At 40.3% G+C, this 20,445-nt stretch overlaps 1 protein-coding gene across 1 annotated transcript; it reads left to right on the forward strand.

The window, feature by feature from the left end:
- Positions 1-5,884: 5,884 nt before the first annotated feature.
- LOC104274749 (protein CASC1-like) lies at positions 5,885-19,185 on the forward strand (the record flags this gene model as incomplete). Its single annotated transcript, XM_009870468.1, has 7 exons — positions 5,885-5,976; positions 7,185-7,286; positions 12,486-12,623; positions 14,310-14,456; positions 15,523-15,617; positions 17,038-17,311; positions 19,083-19,185. Coding segments are annotated over 7 exons (951 nt in total), but the record flags the coding sequence as incomplete, so codon positions are not given.
- Positions 19,186-20,445: the final 1,260 nt, after the last annotated feature.

A 20,445-nucleotide genomic window follows, 5' to 3' on the forward strand; every position in this document is an offset into this window, starting at 1 on the left:
ACAACTACCTGAAAGGCAGTTGTAGTGTGGTGGGTGTTGGTCTCTTCTCCCCGAAACAAGTAATAGGATGAGAGGGAATGGCCTCAGGGCGCTCCAGGACAGGTTTAGATTGGGTATTAGAAAAAATTTCTTTACTGGAAGGGCGGTAAGGCATTGGAACAGGCTGCCCAGGGAAACGGTAGAGTCTCCATCCCTGGAGGGGTTCAAAAAAACATATAGATAGAATCATAAAGGTTGGAAAGGACCTTTAAGATTATGAAGTCCAACCCACAGCCCTACACCACGCTAACACTAAACCATCTCCTGAAGTGCCACATCCAGCCGTTTTTTAAACACATCCAGGGATGGTGACTCCACCACCTCCCTCAGCAACCCATTCCAGTGCTTCACCACCCTTTCGGTGAAGAAGTGTTTCCTAATATCCCATCTAAACTTCCCCTGGCACAACTTGAACCCCTTCCCTCTTGTCCTATTGCTATTCACCAGGGAGAAGAGGCCAACACCCGTCTCGCTACAGCTGCCTTTCAGGGAGTTGTAGAGAGCGATAAGGTCTCCCCTCAGCCTCCTCTTCTCTGGGCTGAACAGCCCCAGCTCCCTAAGCCTCTCTTCATAAGACTCACCCTCTAGTCCCCTAATCATTCTGGTTGCCAATGGGAGATGTGGTACTTTGGGACATGGTTTAATGGCCATGGTGGTGTTGGGTTGATGGTTGGGCTCGATGACCTTAGAGGTCTTTTCCAACCTAAATGATTCTATGTTTCTATGAAAAAAAAAGGATTTAAGAGTGAAAAAAAATCACCTGAAGGGCGTGTTAACTTTCCTGCAATCCCTCCGCTCTAACTTCTTGTGCTATGGCTTGTAACTATGACTGCTTTGCCTGAAACCTGTCTCAGAGGTAACTAGAACTTTGTTGTCACAATCTCCCCACCATAACGAACTTCTCTGCATTCCTGTGCACAGCCTGTCTTCCCCCTTCTTCCCATTTTTCCACCCCACAGGGGTGGAAAATGAGTAATTAATCACATGGGTAATTAATCACACTGAAGTTATGTAAATTTGCATGGCAATATCTAGACATAGCCCAGGAAGCATTTGGTAAACCAAATAAAGGATTCACTGTTAGATGTATGGCTTTCTAGAATCTGATCTTGCTTCCTGTAGTTACTTGGAGAAGTCTTTCAGTTACATTTCTTCAGTTCATATGCGGTTTCCCCATGAATGACAAAAGACTCTGTGGTGTTTCTGTTCTTCTAGGTCATCACACAGTGTGATTTAGTGTTGCTAGGAATGACATACAGTATCAGTTGAAGAGTTCAGAAAACACTGAAAACTCTTTTGACTAAATTATGTCTTGGATGAAATTGCAGATTTGTTGTACATTAATTTATTAACAGTGGGAATAAGTAGATATACTCCTATAACCATAAGTGCAATCTAGCCTGATGAATGTCTTGTGTTAGTGGCGGATTTTCCTCAGTATTGTCTCATCTAATCTTACAGAATCATTGTATTTTCTAGTTATTCTGATACCCTATTCTTTAATTCTCACTTGCTTTTTTTTTTTCTTTTCCCCCCATCAATCTTCTAGAGTCCAAAAAAGAAAAAAAAGGTAGGTAGGCAGAAATATGCTCTACTTCACGTACAACATTTCGACCATACAACATTTAAAGTTTTCATTTAAATAGTGTGCCAGCACAATTCTGTTATCTTGGAAGTTATATGAGTAAAATTACAAAGTACCTAATGCTGAGATTAAACTGAGCATCGATTACTTCTGGATTTACTGTTAAAACAATATTAATAGGATCCATCATAATACAGGTGTTGTGACACCTTGATAGCATATAAATATGGTTTTTTAAAGAGGAAAAAAATTTTTTTATTTATTTTTTTGATCTGTATTTCTTCTGAGCCAGTAGATCAGGCTCAGTCGAATTTCAAAGAGGAACAGGCATCTCCAGGACACTACGCTTATGTGCCTTTTGCAAGGAGGCTGAGTCAAGTTCCTGCAGAACTAGTAGAGGCAAGGTGGGGAGCGCAGCCGCCATATGTTTCGCTTGGCAGCTGATGTCTGGGCAGAGGGCAGGTGTCCTGGCTTTGAGCTGCAGATGGGACACAGAATGCCATGGGTAGCAGGGACAATGGACAGAAGTCCACGGGAAACTGGATTGCATAAATTCATCCCACGTGTTATTCTTAATTTGGTGATAATTAAGTTATACACCCCTCCCTGCGAAAAGAACACATTCAAACGTGTTCCCTGCAGAACTATGCATCTCAGTTTTGTCAGAACTATGTTAAGTCATAAGATGGTGAAAAGAAATTGACTAAAAAGTGATGATAAGTAACTGAAACAAGCAGATTTTCCACTTTCACTGGAAGAAAAGTAGTCAAAGATTTATACATTTTTTATTTTTTTTTGAACTGGAAGGAACTGATTCTTCCCTAAAACCTTAATCTCTAGAGCTGTGATTTTTACAGACAGTTCCAGGAGAATTTTGCAAAAAAACTCTTTAGTAACAAATGTATTAAGATGCAAGCGGACTCTGATGAGTGTGTATGTTTGTTGCTGGCACTAAATTTTCACTGTTGTTTATGTTTTAGCTTCCTGATAGCCTTTGTATTCAAAGTTACATTTATGTATATATTTACTTCCATGCAAAGTAGTGTAAAGTGAATAGCTTTCTGAGGAGTTAATTGTATCTGAAAATATACTAGTCAGAATTAAAATGTGAAACAATAGTACCTGTAACACACTGTGTTGGGGTTTTTTACATCTGTGCAGCATCTGCCTTCAGGATCAGTACTCTGCCCTGGTACTATTCCATCAGCCCCAGATGGTATCAAAGGTCAGGGCACATTGGCTGCAAGTGTATTATACGTGCAATAAAATGGCAATGTCAACACTGAGTAAAACTGGATAAAAATAATTTAGTCCTTAGTAATGATGTGCTTGGTGAGGACTGCAACCGTAGGCTGCTTTTGCTACCGCATTAACAGGAAATCAGTATTTTCCTTCGGTGTATCTTTAAGTGCTGTTTTGTAGTGACATCCCAAGATTCTGTCAATACAAAAAACAAACACAAAACCCAAACAAAATTATAGTAAAAAATAAAACCCACCCAAGAATCATCTTTTTTGCTAGTGAGGAAACAAGAGAGGAGCTACTGAAACCATCTTCAAATCCAAGCAGGATCATGCTTTCTACATCCTAGCTGTTCAAGTGTCTTGAAGACCACATGCACAAATCTAATTGTCAAATTTTTATGCGTATCGTCAATGAAATCTATGAATGCTGTGAACTACAAGACAAAAATGTGTTCTGTTTTGTTTAGTCTGTTACATAATGGTAGATTTTGCTTGTTACATATTTTGTCTTGTATTTTTTTAAAATGTATACCCAGACCTCAAAGAATTCATAAGGAAGGTAGTTTCTGAGAAACCCAGATTTAAAATATAGTTATTCTAGGATTAGCCTAGAGGTTGAACAGTTACTGTCTTGAGTTGCAGTTAGGATTTTACAACAGAAAGGAGAACACTTTGTTAGTTGTCTTGTGGACTAGATGCTTCTAAATGCCAGACTTGCCTGTGTCCCAGTTGTAACATGTGCTTTCTTAGCAGATCTACCTGTTACTAAATTCCTATATTAGAATAAGAGATTTTAATATTCTCCTGCTGTGGCTGTGTTTGGGAATGTCTGGCATAGAATAATATTGTAAGACCGCATATTGCATCATGAAAATGAGAATAAATTCAGTCCAGCATGTGAACTGCTGTTCTGGAGACCTCATTAACTGTGTAGGGAGTCTGAAATATTAAGTCAGGGATCATATTTAGAAGGGCAAAGTTATAGAGGGCAAATACCTCCTGTAATGTATTAAAGTAATACTGACATTTGTTTTCTTTTAATTTATTGCAAACATTAAGTCCGGTGGCAAAAAGAAAGCTAGCAAAGCTCAACAACTGAGACTACAGAAAGAAGAAAAGGAAGAAGAAAGGAAACTGAAAGACGAAGGTATGGTGCATTTCCTTTATAGGGAATATGATGGCACAAATCACCCAAATAAATGGACAGAAAATAATTTCCTAAACTATATGTGCTTCAATATCCATCTCTGTTTCACAAATACGGGTGGTTCCTCCCTCTAAAAAAGCCAAGTTCTGTGTTGCTTGTTACCACGTCTCACTTTCCTAATAGAGCCATACTCTTTTCTCTAGTTATTCCCGTTGTGATTAGGATCTTGACAAGGAGGATGGCTGGTTGAATTAATTTTTTTCTGCTTTACCATTAACTTTTGAAACAAAACCACAAAACGTTGCATTTATTTTTTGGGTTTTTTTCCCCTCCTCTCAAGCCTAGTTGTAAGTATTCCAGAGAAATTCTCTGAGAAGGACTTTTTCTGTTGGCTGGGGGGGTAGCTGCTGTTCCAAAGGAGCAGCCGTTAGGGTGACTACAACCTAGGACAGATTAAAGTGTAGTTTGCTTGGACTTCTCTCTCTACTGAGTAACTAACTTTCCACCCACTTCTTCAAGATCAGTGTATATCACCGAACCCCTTAAAAGGAAGTCCCAGTGGTGTGACTTAGACCTGTCCTCACCACTTGAACCCGTCTGCTTCTGCAGCTTAGTGTCCCAACCCAATACCCCTGCCTGAACATCAGATCCTTCACTTCTGCTTCCCTTTCTGCCATTCATCCAACCTGGTGGCTCAGGCATGCGACGACTGCTAGTGATAGTGACTGCTTATCACTAGTAACTTTTGTGGATGGGAGTAGCAGCTTGGGTGAGTACAGGCAGATTTGGGAACTGCCATTGCTCTTGCCTCTGTGTAACACAAGATACAGTTGAAGTGATTTGTGTTTAGTTGGTGACATCCAGCCTCCTGTTTGGGAACATCTGGATTGATGCATAGGCTGTGCTAGCCTATGCTTAGAGCTTGAAATCAGTCTTAGTTTTCACATCCTCTCTAATTTTCTACCCTCTATGGTAGCAAAAAAAAAGCTAAAACTGTGATCAGGAGTAGGTGTTCCTGAAGAGGATTTCAGTGAGCAAATAGCTGAGCTACTGTCCTGGTTTTGCTGGGACAGAATCCCAGGCTACCCACGGTGTGCAGGCCGTTGGTAGTTTCGAGTCAGGCAGGAGCTTAAGCTGGGAGAGGCAAAAGCCAGGGCAGCTGACCTGAGGTGGCTAGAGGTGTATCCCATCCCATAAATGTCAGTTTGCTAAGGATGGGGACTCCTTCTCCTCCTTTTAAGAGTTGCTAGAGGGCCCTGCTTATCATTCTGCTCCCGAGGACTGCTTTCCCATTTCATGTGACCACTGTACATTCGCTGGGCTGAGTATAAATTTGAATACTGTATATTGGCACTAGTATTAATATTAGTTTTGCTGTTTCATTAAACCTGTTGTCATTTCAACCCACAAGTCTCCTCTCCTCTTCCTGATCCCCCTTTCTTGGGGGCAATCGTTGGGTGATAGAACAACTTCTATAGTTTACCCCCAGCTATGGACGGGTACCCACTGCAGGTTGTAGGAAGGGAGAAGAATAACTTGGGGCTGAACCACTTGAGCAGTTTCACAACAGATAAAGAACCTGGGCCTGGTTGAGGTGTGGGCAAAGGAAGAGGGCACTCCTGCTGGTGGTTCTGAAGGGAAGAAGAGGATTTGCTGATCCTTGTAATCGCTCGTAGTGTCACAGGCTGGTAGGTGTAATGCTGGAGGTAGCATGGCTCATTTGAAAGATTTCTGGGCAATATAAGATATAAATTTATGTTGCTCATTGTTATGGTTGTTTCGTCATTACAGCTAATAACAAAATAATTTGTCTGGTTTTATTAAGCAAGATATAATTACGCTCTTGATGCATTATTTTCTAATCCCCAGAGGAAGCCCAATTGCATGCTCAACAAGAAGAAGCAGCACGACTTGAAAAGGAGAGAATTGAACAAGAGCTGACGGAAAAACTTGAGGCAAAAGTTAGTTCATATTCAGTTACTGAAATGTTCCAATCCTGTTTCTAAACTTGTGACAAGGTCTGTAAAACAGTTTTAATTTAGTGTGAGAATGGAAAGGAATTTCCTAATGTCCCTAGTGGTGGGAACAATGTAGAGGATATTTTTTGGCATCAGTAGGTAAAAAGTAATCATGAAAAATCTAGCCAAACCACTGAAAGGTACTCTTGTATAAGATCCTGCAAGTTGAGAAGGTAGGGAGCTGGATTAGTAATTAAGTAAAACACAATAAATGTAAAGTCAAGAGAAATGGTGATGATTTGTTTTCTGTAGTATGCTTTCTCTAAGCCAGTATTTGGCTTTGACTCAGAAAAATTCCCTAAGATGAGATACAATCTTTCCTGCTTTTAATATAGAAACATGCTGTAGTTTAACACATTTAACTTTTGCAATGTTTGAATAAATACTTCTTTTTTTTTTTCCACTATACTTTCAATTGGATGTATTTTTCATATTCCCCATAATTACATTTGGTACAGTTGTGGGAAGAAGATTTTAGTATAAATACTGAAAATGTTTGTATGTTTGGGCAGATGCATTGATTTGTTTGTGCCCATGTTTTTGTGTGTGTATTTGAATATGTATGTTTATTCTTCTGAGAAGACTGGAATTCAGAACAAAAACTGATTGGTAATATCTAAATAATTTTGTGTTTTCAAAAAAGAAGAAAGAAGGAGGTTTACCACAAAAAGTTTGTGTGGGGTTGTGGGGTTTTTTTTCGGAACAAGGTCACTCTTGCCTGTGCCTCTTGTCCTTCACAGAATATTTTTTTTCCCCTAGGGAGAAGAGGAATTTAAGATAATAGAAATTATAACAAAAAAACCAAAATAATCTTGTACACATTTTTTCAACGTATGTTTACATTTTTTAGCAGCTCTCATGAGAGGTAGTTCCAGGATAATGGTATGGAAACTGTTCAAGTGAGAGGTTAGCAATCATATGACGCGTTATGTTTATCATATGGCTCAGCAAGTAATGTGATTACAATAATGTATTGTGAACTACTGCAGTCCTCTCAATTAAATGTTTCATTAAAAAGCAAGTTATCAGTGTATGGATTTGTTTAAATGATAACTAGTTCAAATATCCCATGTTTTTCTTTGATGTAAAGTAATTGTAAGAAGAAAGGCAAATATTTAACTCCTCTCTTTCACTTCTACATATTTTAACAGTATCATGAGCGAAAGGATTCTGAACTAGCAGAACTTCATTCACTGGAACAGAAGTTTTTGTCTGCACAACAGTGGAAAACAGATTATAGAGCATATACAAAGGTAATCTTTCTTTCCAAAATCATCCCAATGTCATAGAGGTTCAATAATGAAGAGACTGCAGGCTATATCTCCATTGCAGGATCCAGAAATGCTTCCGTTTCTTTGACTTAGGAAGGCTGATCAATATATTATGGCCCCACAGTTTGCCCCAGCAGTCAAGAGGAACTGTAATTTCAGGTGTTTTGGTATTTGTCCTTCCTTTTCTACTTGTTTAATTCATTCTACTTTTAAATATTCCATAAAAGAGCTCTACCAGGGCTTTAAAATATTTTGAAGAATTTGAGCCGATTCCTCCAGTGGTTCCTGGATATCATAGGTCATCATTCGGAGGAAGGTTGGCCAAAACTTTGAAGGACACGTCACAAATCTGGGTCACATGTCAGGGCTGGAAATGTGTGAAAATGCCACTAAGAGTTAATGTCTGCAGTTTAGGATGACCTACATGGTGGATGAATCATCACCCAATAGTACTAGATGCCTGTAAAGTTAAATTTTTAATAGTGAGATATGGAAATAAGCTAGTAGAACATTTCACTCTTGTGAGTCCATCTTGCAGAAACATCATTCAGTAATAGTCTGATGTGAGATCATGTCGCCCTGGTACCAGGTAAGGTTAAGTAGACTTGTGGGCACAAGGATTTCCTCTTTGTCTTGTACGTCACTTAATCCTTTATAAAGCCTCTCTGGAATCAATTTAGAATCATAAGTCACGTTAGAAGGAACTTCTGAAATTCATATAGTTCAACCTCCTACACAAAGCAGGGCAAACTTGGAAGTTGGATTAAGGTGCTCCATTGGGTTTTAACAATCTTTTGTAAGGATGGGGACACCACATATCTCTGGACAACCTTTTGTCTCTTTTATTACTCCCATTGTAACAATTTTCTCCAAGTCCAATTGCCATTTCCCTTGTTAGAGCTCGTGTTCATTGCCTAATTGTCATGATATGTCACCCTTGAGGAACATTTGCCTCTGTCTTTTCGATAAAACCTCTCTAGGTACTGCTGGACTAACAAAGCTCAGCCTTTCCTTTTGTGCCATTTTCTCCAGTACCCTAAGCACCTTAGTGTTCCTCCTCTGGACCCTCCAATTTACCACTCTTTCTCTCGTACTGAGGGACACAAAACTGGATACAGCCCTGCAGAGGGAACAATCGCAGGCTTGCTGGTTACACTTTTCCTGGCATAGCCCACTGTGCCCTGAGCCTTTGGTGCCACAAGGGTGCAACCTGATAACTTCACAGTTACATCTTCACAACTTTTGGGTGATTTTGGGACAAGGAACAATGAGTACAAGCTGGAACGTAGGAGATTCCACAAAAATATTAGAAAAAACTTTTTCACTGTGAGGGTGACAGAGCCCTGGCACAGGCTGCCCAGGGGGATTGTGGAGTCTCCTTCTCTAGAGACTTTCAAAACCCGCCTGGACACGTTCTTGTGCGATCTACTGTAGGTGATCCTGCTCTGGCAGGGGGGCTGGACTGGATGATCTCTAGAGGTCCCTTCCAACCCCGAACATTCTGTGATTCTGTGATTCTGTGATTTTTATTACCTTTTTTCAGTTGATAACAAGCTCTGGCTTTATTATCCTTGTGAACAAGAGAATCTGTTGGTCATTTTGAAAGGAGATTGTTGTTGTTTATGGATGTTTCTGAAAAGTATTTCTTGGAAGGAGAAACATGAGATCTTTGTTTGTTTTGAAAAGTAATGGTAAAACAGAACTACTATTTTAAAAATAAATTTTCATGTAACATACTGATAGATTATGGGAAATACCAGTGTGTATTAGTTTGCTGTTATGAATATTTAGGGCAAAAGAAATGGGTAGTACTAAACGCTGAGTTTTCACATCTAATTCTGGACAATTTCAATTCAGATTAACAGATACACTCACCTATTACTGCTTTTTTTGGAGTCAGTAGAAATGTGGTTGGGAATGTGGTTGTACAAGTGCTTTTGCTTTAAAAGACCCATTCTACATTGTAATGCAGTCTTTAGTAACATTGTGTTATTAATCTTCACAGTAAACAGAGAGGCAATATCTCCTTAATATCTTACTATATGGGTGAAAAAAATTACATTATAGGTGATAAATTGATCCTGTGAGCCAATACTAGGCACATGTGCAGAGTTAAACAACAGGTTTAGCCTGTCGCTGGTTTTTATATTTTTCTGCATCTGTAAGAATTACCAGTAATTGATTTGAAAAGAAAAATATCTAGTGTTTCACATTCCCTTCAAAGATTTATGTAACAGCTGAATTGGTGGTGGTAAGGAGGCAGAAATCTCATTTGTAGGATCATAGAATCATTAAGGTTGCAAAAGACCTCTAAGATCATCAAGTCCAACTGTTAACCTAACCCTACCATGATCACTAAACCATGTCCCAAAGTGCCATGTCTACACATTTTTTGAACACTTACTTACACAGATGGTGACTCCAGTACTTCCCTGGGCAGCCTGTTCCAATGCCTCACCACTCTTTCAGTAAAGACATTTTTCCTAATATCCAACCTAAATCTCCCCTGGTGCAACTTGAGCCCATTTCGTCTTGTCCTATCGCTTGTTACATGCGAGAAGATACTAACACACACCTTGCTACAACCTCCCTTCAGGTAGTTGTAGAGAGCAGTAAGGTGTCCTCTCAGCCTCCTTTTCTCCAGATTGAACAACCCCAGTTCCCTCAGCCACTCCTTATACCACTTGTTCTCCAAGACCCCTCACCAGTTTCATTGCCCTTCTTTGGACATGCTCCAGCACCTCATTGTGTTTCCTATAGTGAGGGGCCCAAAACTGAACACAGTATTTGAGATGTGGCCTCACCAGCGCTGAGAACAGGGGCACAATCGCCTCCCTACTCCTGCTGGCCACTCTATTTCTGATACAGGCCAGGATGCCATTGGCCTTCTTGGCCACCTGGACACACTGCTGGCTCATGTTCAGCTGGCTGTCCACCAACACCCTCAGGGCCTTTTCTGCCGGGCACCTTGCCCGTCCCTCCTCCCCAAGCCTGTAGCGCTGCCTGGGGTTGTTGTGACCCAAGTGCTGGGCCTGGTACTTGGCCTTGTTGAATCGCATACAACTGACCTTGGCTCATCTAGGTCCCTCTGCAGAGCCTTCCTACCCTTGTGCAGATCAACATTTCTCCTCAATTTGATGTCATCTGCAATCTTACTAAGGGTGTACTCAATCCCTTCATCCAGATCATTGATAAAGATGTTAAACAAGATTGGCCCCAAACCTGAGCCCTGGGGACACCACTTGTGACTGGCCACCAGCTGGATTTAACTCTGTTCACCAACGCTCTCTGGGCTTGGCCATCCAGCCAGTTTTTCACCCAGCAAAGAGCACACCTATCTAAGCCGTGAGCCACCAGCTTCTCTACAAGAATGCTGTGGGAGATGGTCAAAGACTTTACTGAGTCTGGGTAGACAATATCCACAGCCTTTCCCTCTTCCGCTAGGCAGGTCACCTGGTGGTAGGAGGAGATCAGGCTGGTCAAACAGGACCTGCCTATCATAAACCCATCTTGGCTAGGCCTGATCCCTTGGTTGTCCTGCATGTGCTGTGTAAGCGCACTGTTCCATAATCTTCCCTGGCACTTAGGTCAGACTGACAGGCCTGTAGTTCCCCAGATCCTTCTTCTGGCCCTACTTGTAAATGGGCATCACACTGGCTTCCTCTGCCTCTTCATCCTGGTTGGGTGGTCTATAACAGACAGGATATCTGCTTTGTTGGCCTTCCCCCTCATCCTTACCCATAAGCAATCAACGTTACCATCACAGTTGTTGAGCTCTATGCAATCAAAACACTCCATAACATACAGAGCCACCCCACTGCCTCTCCTTCTGAAGAGCTTAGAGCCATCCATTGCAGCGCTCCAGTGATGACAGTCATCCTACCATGTTTATGTGATGGCAACTATGTCACAGCTATCCTGCTGCACAATGGCTTCCGGCTCTTTCTATTTGTTGCCCATGCTGTGTGTATTGCTGTAGATTGCACTTGATTGATTTCACCCCCAACATTGGTATTGTCACCCCTAGGCTCACCTCTAGAGAGCCTGGTTTTATCCCCTTCCCTCTTTTAACCTAGTTTAAAGCCCTCTCAATGAGCCTTGTCAACTCATGAACAAGAATCCTTTTCCCCTTTTGAGACAGCTGAACTCCATCTGTCACCAGATGCCATGCTCAGTGCCATGTAAACCTCCCCATGATCAAAAACCCCCAAAATTCCACTGATGGCACCAGCCTCTGAGCCACGTGTTAATCAGATGTGTTTTCCTGTTCCTTTTAGTATCCTTCCACTGAAGAGATTAAGGAAAACACTACCTGTGCTCCTCATCCTTCAACCAATCGCCTCAGTGCCCTGAAGTCCCTTTTGATCACTTTTGGACTTCTGTTCGCAACCTTGTCACTGCCAACCTGCATAACCAGTAGCGGGTAATAGTCAGAGGGCTGTACCAGACCACAGAGTTTCCTGGTAACATCTCTAACCATGACCCCTGGAGGGGCAGCAGACTTCCCTGTGGGATGGATCTGGCCAGCACATGGAGCCCTCTGTTCCACTCAGAAGGGAGCCACCTTCAACAATTACCTTCCTTTTTTCCTTAACAGAAGCAGTCATAATGTGTGGGGCTGACTGACTCACACTGGGCAACCCCCTGGATGGACTTTCTACATTCTCATTTGACTGGTTCTCAGGTTCCAGAGTCCCATACTTGTGTACAGTCAACTGGGATAGAGAGAAAGGAGGAATAAACATGGAGTAGAAAGCCCTTAAGCAGTAGGAAGTTTTGGTTTTGTTGACAGTATCTGCTTTGAGAACTATCTGCCCCTTCCACCCATATGGTCCCTCATTTATCTTCTCGGTCATTTATTCTTTGAGCCCCTCATTTGTGGCAGGTACTGAATTTGTTGCTTTTGCAGGCATGCAAGCTCTACCTATTGGAACAGAAACCACTGATAAATGAGAAGATGTAACTAGCAAATGTTAGGTGGGCAGAAGAATCCTACCACATTAATATTAATGAACTATTTTTTTTCTTGCATATCAAAGCCAGGTGGTGTTACAGTCCTGTTTGGATGCAGGGGTGAATGTATCACTATATTTGTCTTTCAGAATCTTCCTTTTTCTTGAAATAATGGTAGTCATTTGCACCACATGCCCATATCTACTTTTCTTTGAATGTTTTCTGTAGTGGGAGCATTACCTCGGTTGCGATGGAAGTCCTGACCCAGCTGTACTGCCGGAAATAAATACTTTCATGAGCTTATGGCGTGAAGATCAAAATGAGGACATACAACTTGTGATGGAGAAGGGAGAACAGGTGCTAAATGTAAGTGTTAAGATGGTATTTTTCAGTTTAAGCTTACCAGAATGTGTCCTTAAGAGCCCCCTTCCCCTTCCTTTATTTTTCCTTTTCCTTTTTTTTTATTAGCCAAATGACTGAAATTGGCTATAATCTTCAAAACCCAGAAGTTCTTCTTCAGTTTTTACATTTATTTTAGTTAGATTGATTGTTACCTCTAAAGAAGATGACTGTTTCTAAAAACGCTGTGCATTTAAGGGATTTGTTTGCAATGTTTCTGCCCTGAATATCCCAACATCCCTCTTCCCTTCTTTAAACAGTCTTTAACCAGAACATAGAAGCTCATGTCATGTACAGATGCTTCAGTGGGCCACAGCTTTATTGTGTAACACAGCCATTGTAGTGTCATGGAAGGAGTTTCCCAGATGCAAGTCACCAGCCATGGATTATTTGTGAGGCAATTTCAAGTAATTTGTGGCTGCTCTGTAAATTTAGGGTTTCTTCTCACCTATGCTAACTTTACAGTGTTCTTAAGAGCGTTAAATGGGGTCTTCAAGAAATTGAGGCTGAGATTCGCGTGTGTAATATGAATTTCATTGGGCTGCTTTGGTTCCCAAGTGCCAGTTTTCCTATCTTGCAATGCTTGCTGGGTGCTGCAGTTTTCACCTTCCACCTACTGCCTTTTTCTGAGCTGACATGGAAAGTGCCAGTCCTTTCTAGGAATTTCAGCAGAGAACTCCTCCCTTTCACTTCTACACCGCAGCCCAAGCAAAAAGCCTGGCAATTGCCCATTTCTGTCTCTTCTCACCACTCTGCTCCCTGCTGTGCTTGGTAGAGTATTCTGTGATACTATGAGATAGGCCGTTCTAGTTCATGCATCCTGGGAATGCAAGATGATGTCAGAAAGACTGCCTTTTCTTGGTCCGAAACACCTGAGCATTTCTTTGCTGTTCTTCATGTTTCCAGGGGAAACTGTTAAACACTGAGCTGTGGGATTGTGTCGAGGTAGACCATATTAAAGGTGCAGTATAAAAAAGGCAGTAGTTATGTCTGCTACTTTCTGAGGGATAAGAATCTGGCAAGTCTGGGAGGTAGGTGTGAAACATAATCTGATCCTCCCTTCATCCCAGTGCTGCAAGTCACTTGGACCAGTGAGGAATTTTTTAGTTCTACACTAGTTGTTAAGATATTAACATGTAATGGAAGACAACAATGTTATGACAGTGTTATTCCAAACTCCACAATAAGGATTTTCTAAGAATTAAAATGCAATCGCTGTATGCCTTCCTATTTTTTTTTAAGATTTTATAGTTGAGATTATTACTATAGAAAATATATTTCCAAAATAAAGCTGTAAGCTTTTCATTAAAACTAGTTTTTGACCAAAAAATATTTCTTCATCTGACCAATCCAGTTCAATAAATGATCTATTTAATAAGCTAAGATATCACAGCTCACAGGATATGGAATGAAGGAATTGGACTAGAGGAATGGAAGAAGGCAGACTTGAGCCTGGAATTTCCAACATTTTGCATGGTTGACTGTTTATCTGATAACACTGGCTTAGCACAATTTCTAGAGATACAATAGGAAAAAATTATCTCTGCGACCAAGATATGCTTAGGTACAAAGGAAGCAAGCCTGCCTCAGTTGTTATAACAGAATACAGAGTGTCAAAACAAAGATACTTTTTCCACTTATTATGTCTTTTAGTTAATTGAGAAGTTGCAGTTTCTTTTATTGGACACACCACCAAGTGAGATAACAGAAAAAGAAACAGTCCAGTACCAGGAATCTATTCTGGAATTGCAGAATTTACTTCATCAGAAGTACAACGGAGCAACAGAACACCTGCTGAAAGTAAGATCTCCTACTTCGAAGTTGTACTATGCACAATGCACATCACGTTGGCTACAAGTATCTTTTGATGGTTGGTTTTAGTTGTTCTCAAATTGTGACAGAGGTTAGTGATTCAGTTTCCAAATCTGGTATTTGAATTTCCAAGTCACTTGTATAGCAGATACCAGACTTGTGTTTCTTCAAAACCCCTGCAAATCTTAGCTTTACACTGGAAATTCCCATCATTAAGATGTTTAATTTAATTAAATTATTGTGAAATTTTGTGAGATTTAGAGTTGTTGGAAACCAGGGCCATTGGATGAAAATTGTTTCCTATTTTGTCTCAGGGATTTAAATGAAAGTTGATTGTATAGAAAATTACAACTGTGAAGAGCAGGTCATAAGGTTAACTTATGAATTTTTTAATGTGTATGCATTCGTACACATTTTTTAATACAAGTTCAGACTAAAATATTTTTTAAACTAAGATCTTGGGAAGAATAAAGAGTATTTAAACAAGAAAATTAAAATGTACTTGGGAATCGGTTTTCTGGGTTGCACGTATAGGGCTGCTATTTTAGGTATATTGATCATATATGTAAGTATGTTTAGCAAAAGAATATCACTAGAGGAGACTCCTAATGTAATTATCATTTCACAAGTTTTATACTGACAAAACTATAAAATAATCTGTGCAGTGACTGTGACGTAGGAGTGCTTTATGGCTCAGTATAGTTTTGGGGTTTTTTTTAACTTATCCTGAGAAGTATTTCTGAGGGCACATGATTAAGGGAGATAGGCAGTACCATTGAAGGGGATAATGAAAGATCTCATATTTGGCAGTACTTGACTTACAGAGTTGATGAAGTCAGAGGAAAAAAAAAAAGAACGTAGTTCAAATTTTAACAGAGATTTGAGTTTATCTGTCATGTTTTAGTGCATACAACATACCTGAGCTTGGTCTGGTGTATTTTTATTTCTACATGTCTTTTTTTTTTAAATTTATTCAAGTGTAAATGTAAGTAAATCAAAGTGATATAAGTAACAAGAAAACATGTTTTAATTAGCTTTTTTTTTTTCTTTGTAGACAGCTAATATGCATGAAAGTCGAAACATGCAGGCAGTCACAAAGGGTAAAAATGTTACTTTCTGTATTTGGGCCAATCTGAAGAAGAATGTAAGGTACAGCATACTGAAGTTCTTAATTTGATATGAGGCCTGGCCTTGTCTACCCAAATCAAGTAAACACCAAGAAGCATTTTTTATGTTGAATAGCATTCATACTACAGACTCCCAGCTGATGTATTTCATATTAGCCTGTTGCTAAGGGAGGTTACTGTTTTCATCAGAGTTTTTTTTCAAGAAACAGAAGTGTTCTATGTATGTCTATACATATGTATATATATATAATTTGTTCCTTCAAATGCTACAGCAGAACCCTGCTACAGCCGGAACAATTTTTAAAGGAAAACAATAAAACTCATGCAGAAAATTGAAATTCCTCTGGAGGTAGTGTTTCTTGCTGATGCATAAAATAGTTTCTAAGCTATTGCAGTTGCTTGCAAAGCATTGAATGATGCTTTGTGCTCAGCTTTCTGTTAGACAGAAGATTCTAGAGCCTGTGATGCAAATATGCTTCATAATGGATTCTGAATCTAAGTGGGTTCTTTATTACATTACCATTTAACTGCTATATTTTTCAAAAGATTTTTGAATGAACTTCTGACTCCCACTCCACAAATGTGAGGAATGAATTGGTAAAAGGACTTTGGCTTGACTAAGGACCTGTTTCTGTAAGCTTTGCAAAGGTAATTAGGAGGCTGGGTCCTGAACAGTGTCAGACTGGCCCACAGGAAGAGCTCATCTGGATTAGTGTTAAAGCCTTTTGGTCAGCTTAGTGATGCATTTAAAATTTTTCAACTAAGAATAAAAAAATAAATGTTGCTTTACCGGAAGATTTTTAGAATTGTGACCAACGGATCTTATCTGAAAATAAGTAGTATGTGATTTGTCCTGGCTTTGGTTGGGCAGGAAATGCAGTTAGTAACAAACTTGCTTATCTGATGAAGGAACCCAAATTCACAAGTTAGATACTTGATCTGATGCAAGTTGGCCTCCTGTGCTGCCCTTAGCCTGTTTCCTACACTGTCAAAAGGATTGGTGGCTGTGTAATACCATTGATTGTCAAAATTAGCTTGACATCTGTGTATCTCCTTGAGTTTCATATAGAGGATGCTGAGACCGATGCAACACGGACAGCTGATGACTTCACTTATGTAGGATTTGGCCATTAATTTAGTTAGTTTACCAGGAATGTAATGTGTCGAAGAGCTGTCATCTGATTCTGCCCCCCTGTCAGGACCATTATTTTTGCAGCTCCTGGCCCCCTTAATGCAGTTACTGCTTTTCTGGAGGGACTTACAGGCAGCTGGCAGTGCAAGACAGAATCCTGACATATCATGACATCCCACTCTATTACTTAGACTGTGCTGTGCAACACAAGACAATTCAGGTGTAGAACACCAGTGTGAATACATATGGAGATATATAAGAGTAAGTGCCGCCAATCTTACTAGGGGATGTTATTTTTTTTGCTTCACAGGTTTAAAAATCACGTGTTTTTTGATGCAGAGCATGGATTTGATCTTCCACAGTCAATGGCTATGAGCAACATTGCCGTTCGCATATTGCATACTCATTATGATCATGTATCTCCACTTTGGCTGCAGTGCCAGAGTGTGCCGAAATTGGAAGTCTTAGATGGTGAAGAGTTAACGCAACATTCAAAAAACAGTGTAGAAGAACCAGAAGAAGAGGAAGTGAAAGTGAGAGAAGAGCCCAGTTTGCCTGCTGAAGCATGTTCTGATGGAAGGAAAGTAGGTAGAAAAATCTCATAGAAGAGTGTTCTATGATGCTGCTGTTAGTTGGGGCTCTTTTGCACTGTAACAGCTTCTCAGTGTGTCCTGTGCCTGAGAGTGCCAGATTCTTAAACGTTTTATAAAAAACGGCAACTTGTGTTAGTGCTATGTCATGGATATTCTTGAGGAAATGGAAAGATGAATGACAAATGACTGTCATACAGAAGGCAGAAAGGGAAGTTTGGACAGAGCGTGGTAGTTGCCGTGCAGTCAGCATATGTGAGTTGGCATTTGGTTGGCAGTTTAAGAGTTGCTCAAGCCATGAGCAACATCAAGTGCCATTGTAAGGTGTTTCCATAAATCTGTGACACATACCCAGATGAAAGGATTCTACTTCTGAGGAACTGAGAAGCCCCAGAAAAATCACTGGAGGAGTACACTATTAGGAGAATTCTTGGCATGCACAGTAGGATTCAGAGTTCAGCAGGTGTTTGAGCAGTGCCTTGGTTGCTTGTGTCTGTATGCTGAAGCCGTTGCCACTAGAGGGATTCCCCTTTACTGCTGCTGCTTGCTGGATTCCTCTTATCAGCACTCCTCAGTGCACTATGTTGGCTTTAGGTGTTTTGGCAGTCGTGTGGGTTTGTATTCTTCTTACTGGGTTTCGATGATTTCACTTGCAGTATCATCTGTGACCTGCAGATAAATTAATTGTCTTCTTTATCTAAAATTTCTGCACAAAAACCTATAAACCATCATGTTTTATACCTTCTTACTATATTTGGGCAACAATCCTTGCCTTTCACTTTTTCAGTCCCAGACACCTTTGTAGTGAATCAGTGCCTGAAATCCCGTCTTTCTTGGTTCCCTTTTTGTTTTGTTTGTATAACTAATCTTGTCTTCTGGCAGTTTTCACCTACATTTTTTCCTCAAGCTCCTCATCTCATTCCTTCTTTACTTTGCTGGGTCTTACTTCCTCTCCAACCAGTTTTGTGCATTTTCCTGTTCGCTCCTGAAGACTCCACTTCTCTCAGCTCCTGCAGTCTTTCTTCCTGACTGGCTCCGTTTTGAGTTCCCCCACCTTTATGGGTGCCAACACTTCTTTCCCTTCTGTCCTGTTTCAGGACACATGTGCTCTTCCCCTATGCTGGCAGGAGCAACGCAGAAGGTGCCTGTGCCTCCTCACAGGTGGCTCATGTGCTGAACTGCTGCTTGTCTGCTGCTGTGCTCCTGGAGGAGTCTGCTGTGACAGGAGTGACTGTATCTGGGTTGGAAATCTGGCTGGCAATTTAGGGTAATATTTTGAAAACAGAAAACAGTGCGAGAAAAGGAATGACTATCATGGGCAAGGCACAGGCTAAGACTGGAAGTGGGGGTTCTGGCAGAGTTTCAATATGGCTTCAGATCCAGCATTGCATTACGATTTCCGTGTGTCACTTCTAGCTGTAAAGTCGACACAAGGATAATTTTTGAGTGCACACACTGCGAAAAAGGTTAAGTGCTTGTATGCTGCTTGGGGAGCTTGAGATGGAGTTCGCTGTGGAAATTAAGTAATTATGTTTTTATTTCCGGTTCCAAAGTACCCGGAGAGTACCTTTAATCAAAACTGGTTTTTTTGCTAGTTAGATAGAAATGATTTGTGCTAAAACCCTGACTCTGTAGCAAGATTGGTGGAAATGTTGCTGGAGGAGTGGGACTGTTCTGTTTCTCCTTTGGCCTTCCTGAGGGAAGTGATAACCTCTTCTTTATTCTGTCTATCGCTGACTAATGAAAAAGGTCTTCTTTTATATAGAGTGCTATCCCATTCAAAGAAAACAGCAATAGCATGGCTGCTAAAAATGAGACAGAGGAGGAAATTGAGAAGAAATCAGAAATTTTGCACATACAGTCACAAGGTATTTGGCTAGTTTTTATATGTAGCATTACAGCAGTACTTTAAATATTTTATATATGGAGATATTGTGATTTAGAGCTCTCTGTGTGAATGGAACAGTGTTTATAAATATACTGATGTTTTGATAACACTTGAGTTTTGTTGACATTTCTATTAATACTTGTTCAGTGCAGGGAGAAAATGGGACAGATAGGAAAATGGATTTTGTCCCCATACTTAATTTATTGTTCATGTTTATGTACAGTTGTGTACTAATCACACGTTTATGGGTGAGACCGTCTTTGTGAAGTCTGCCAGGCTGTCTAGTGAGACTGACTTCCTCAGGAAAAAAAAAAATTCAAATGCATGTAATGATAGGCACTCAGGTAGCATAGGTATTGCTGAGTATTACTTAACTGTGTGCATAAGGCAAGATGCATGCTGGTGCACTTTGCTAAAAGAGGGTGTAGTTCTAGGAACTAAAACTGTTTATCTATCCCACATAAGTTAAGTTACAAAGTTCTTCAGTGTTGCGGTGTCTTTTGGTTTAGTAAGAGCGAGTTTTCTTGTAGTATTGTCTTAAACCAAATGCAAGCAGCATAGTTTAGCTGAACTGTACAGTCTTTTCCTTTTTGTAGAAAAAAAAAACACCACAAAAAAAACTCCCAACCACACCCCATTCCACTTTCTGCTGAGCAGTCCAAGCAACCAGTTGTCAGAATAGACTGTAAAAACCACCTAAATAAGATGGTGGTTTTTTTAAAGAGACTGTAAAGAACTTGGGCTTCAGTTGGAGGAATTTGCTATTTTAGTTTGGTAATGCTTTGAAAAATCACTACCATGGTAGTAGGTGAAATGTGTGTGCACAGTAGTGTACTAATTTTAACTGAATGTCTTCAAGCTTGTTTATCTGCATTAATAAGGAGAGAAGGCTGAAACTGTGCTTTCGCTGGCATGCGAAATTAGATTTGCTAACCTAGTCAACCCCTCTTCAGAATGTATTTTGACAGGATACTCGGCTACTACAAATTTAGTGAAAACAGGCCGCCAGGTAGACTAGTTTTTTAAAAAGCGTATAGACAGTTTATGTAGATATTTGTCATGTTTTGAGATCATGTCACTCTCTAAAAGCAAGTTTCAAAACACAGTAGCTATTTTTACAGCGTTGAACACTTTTTCTTGATCCTCATCAATGGTAATTTTGTCCTCCTTCAGTAACATCCAGTGCAATGTTTTCCATGGTCTTTCCATGGACAGGAATTAGCAGGGCTCATTTGGAGAG

Source organism: Apaloderma vittatum, unplaced genomic scaffold, assembly GCF_000703405.1.
Source record: "Apaloderma vittatum isolate BGI_N311 unplaced genomic scaffold, ASM70340v1 scaffold18375, whole genome shotgun sequence".
NCBI lineage: Eukaryota > Metazoa > Chordata > Aves > Trogoniformes > Trogonidae > Apaloderma > Apaloderma vittatum.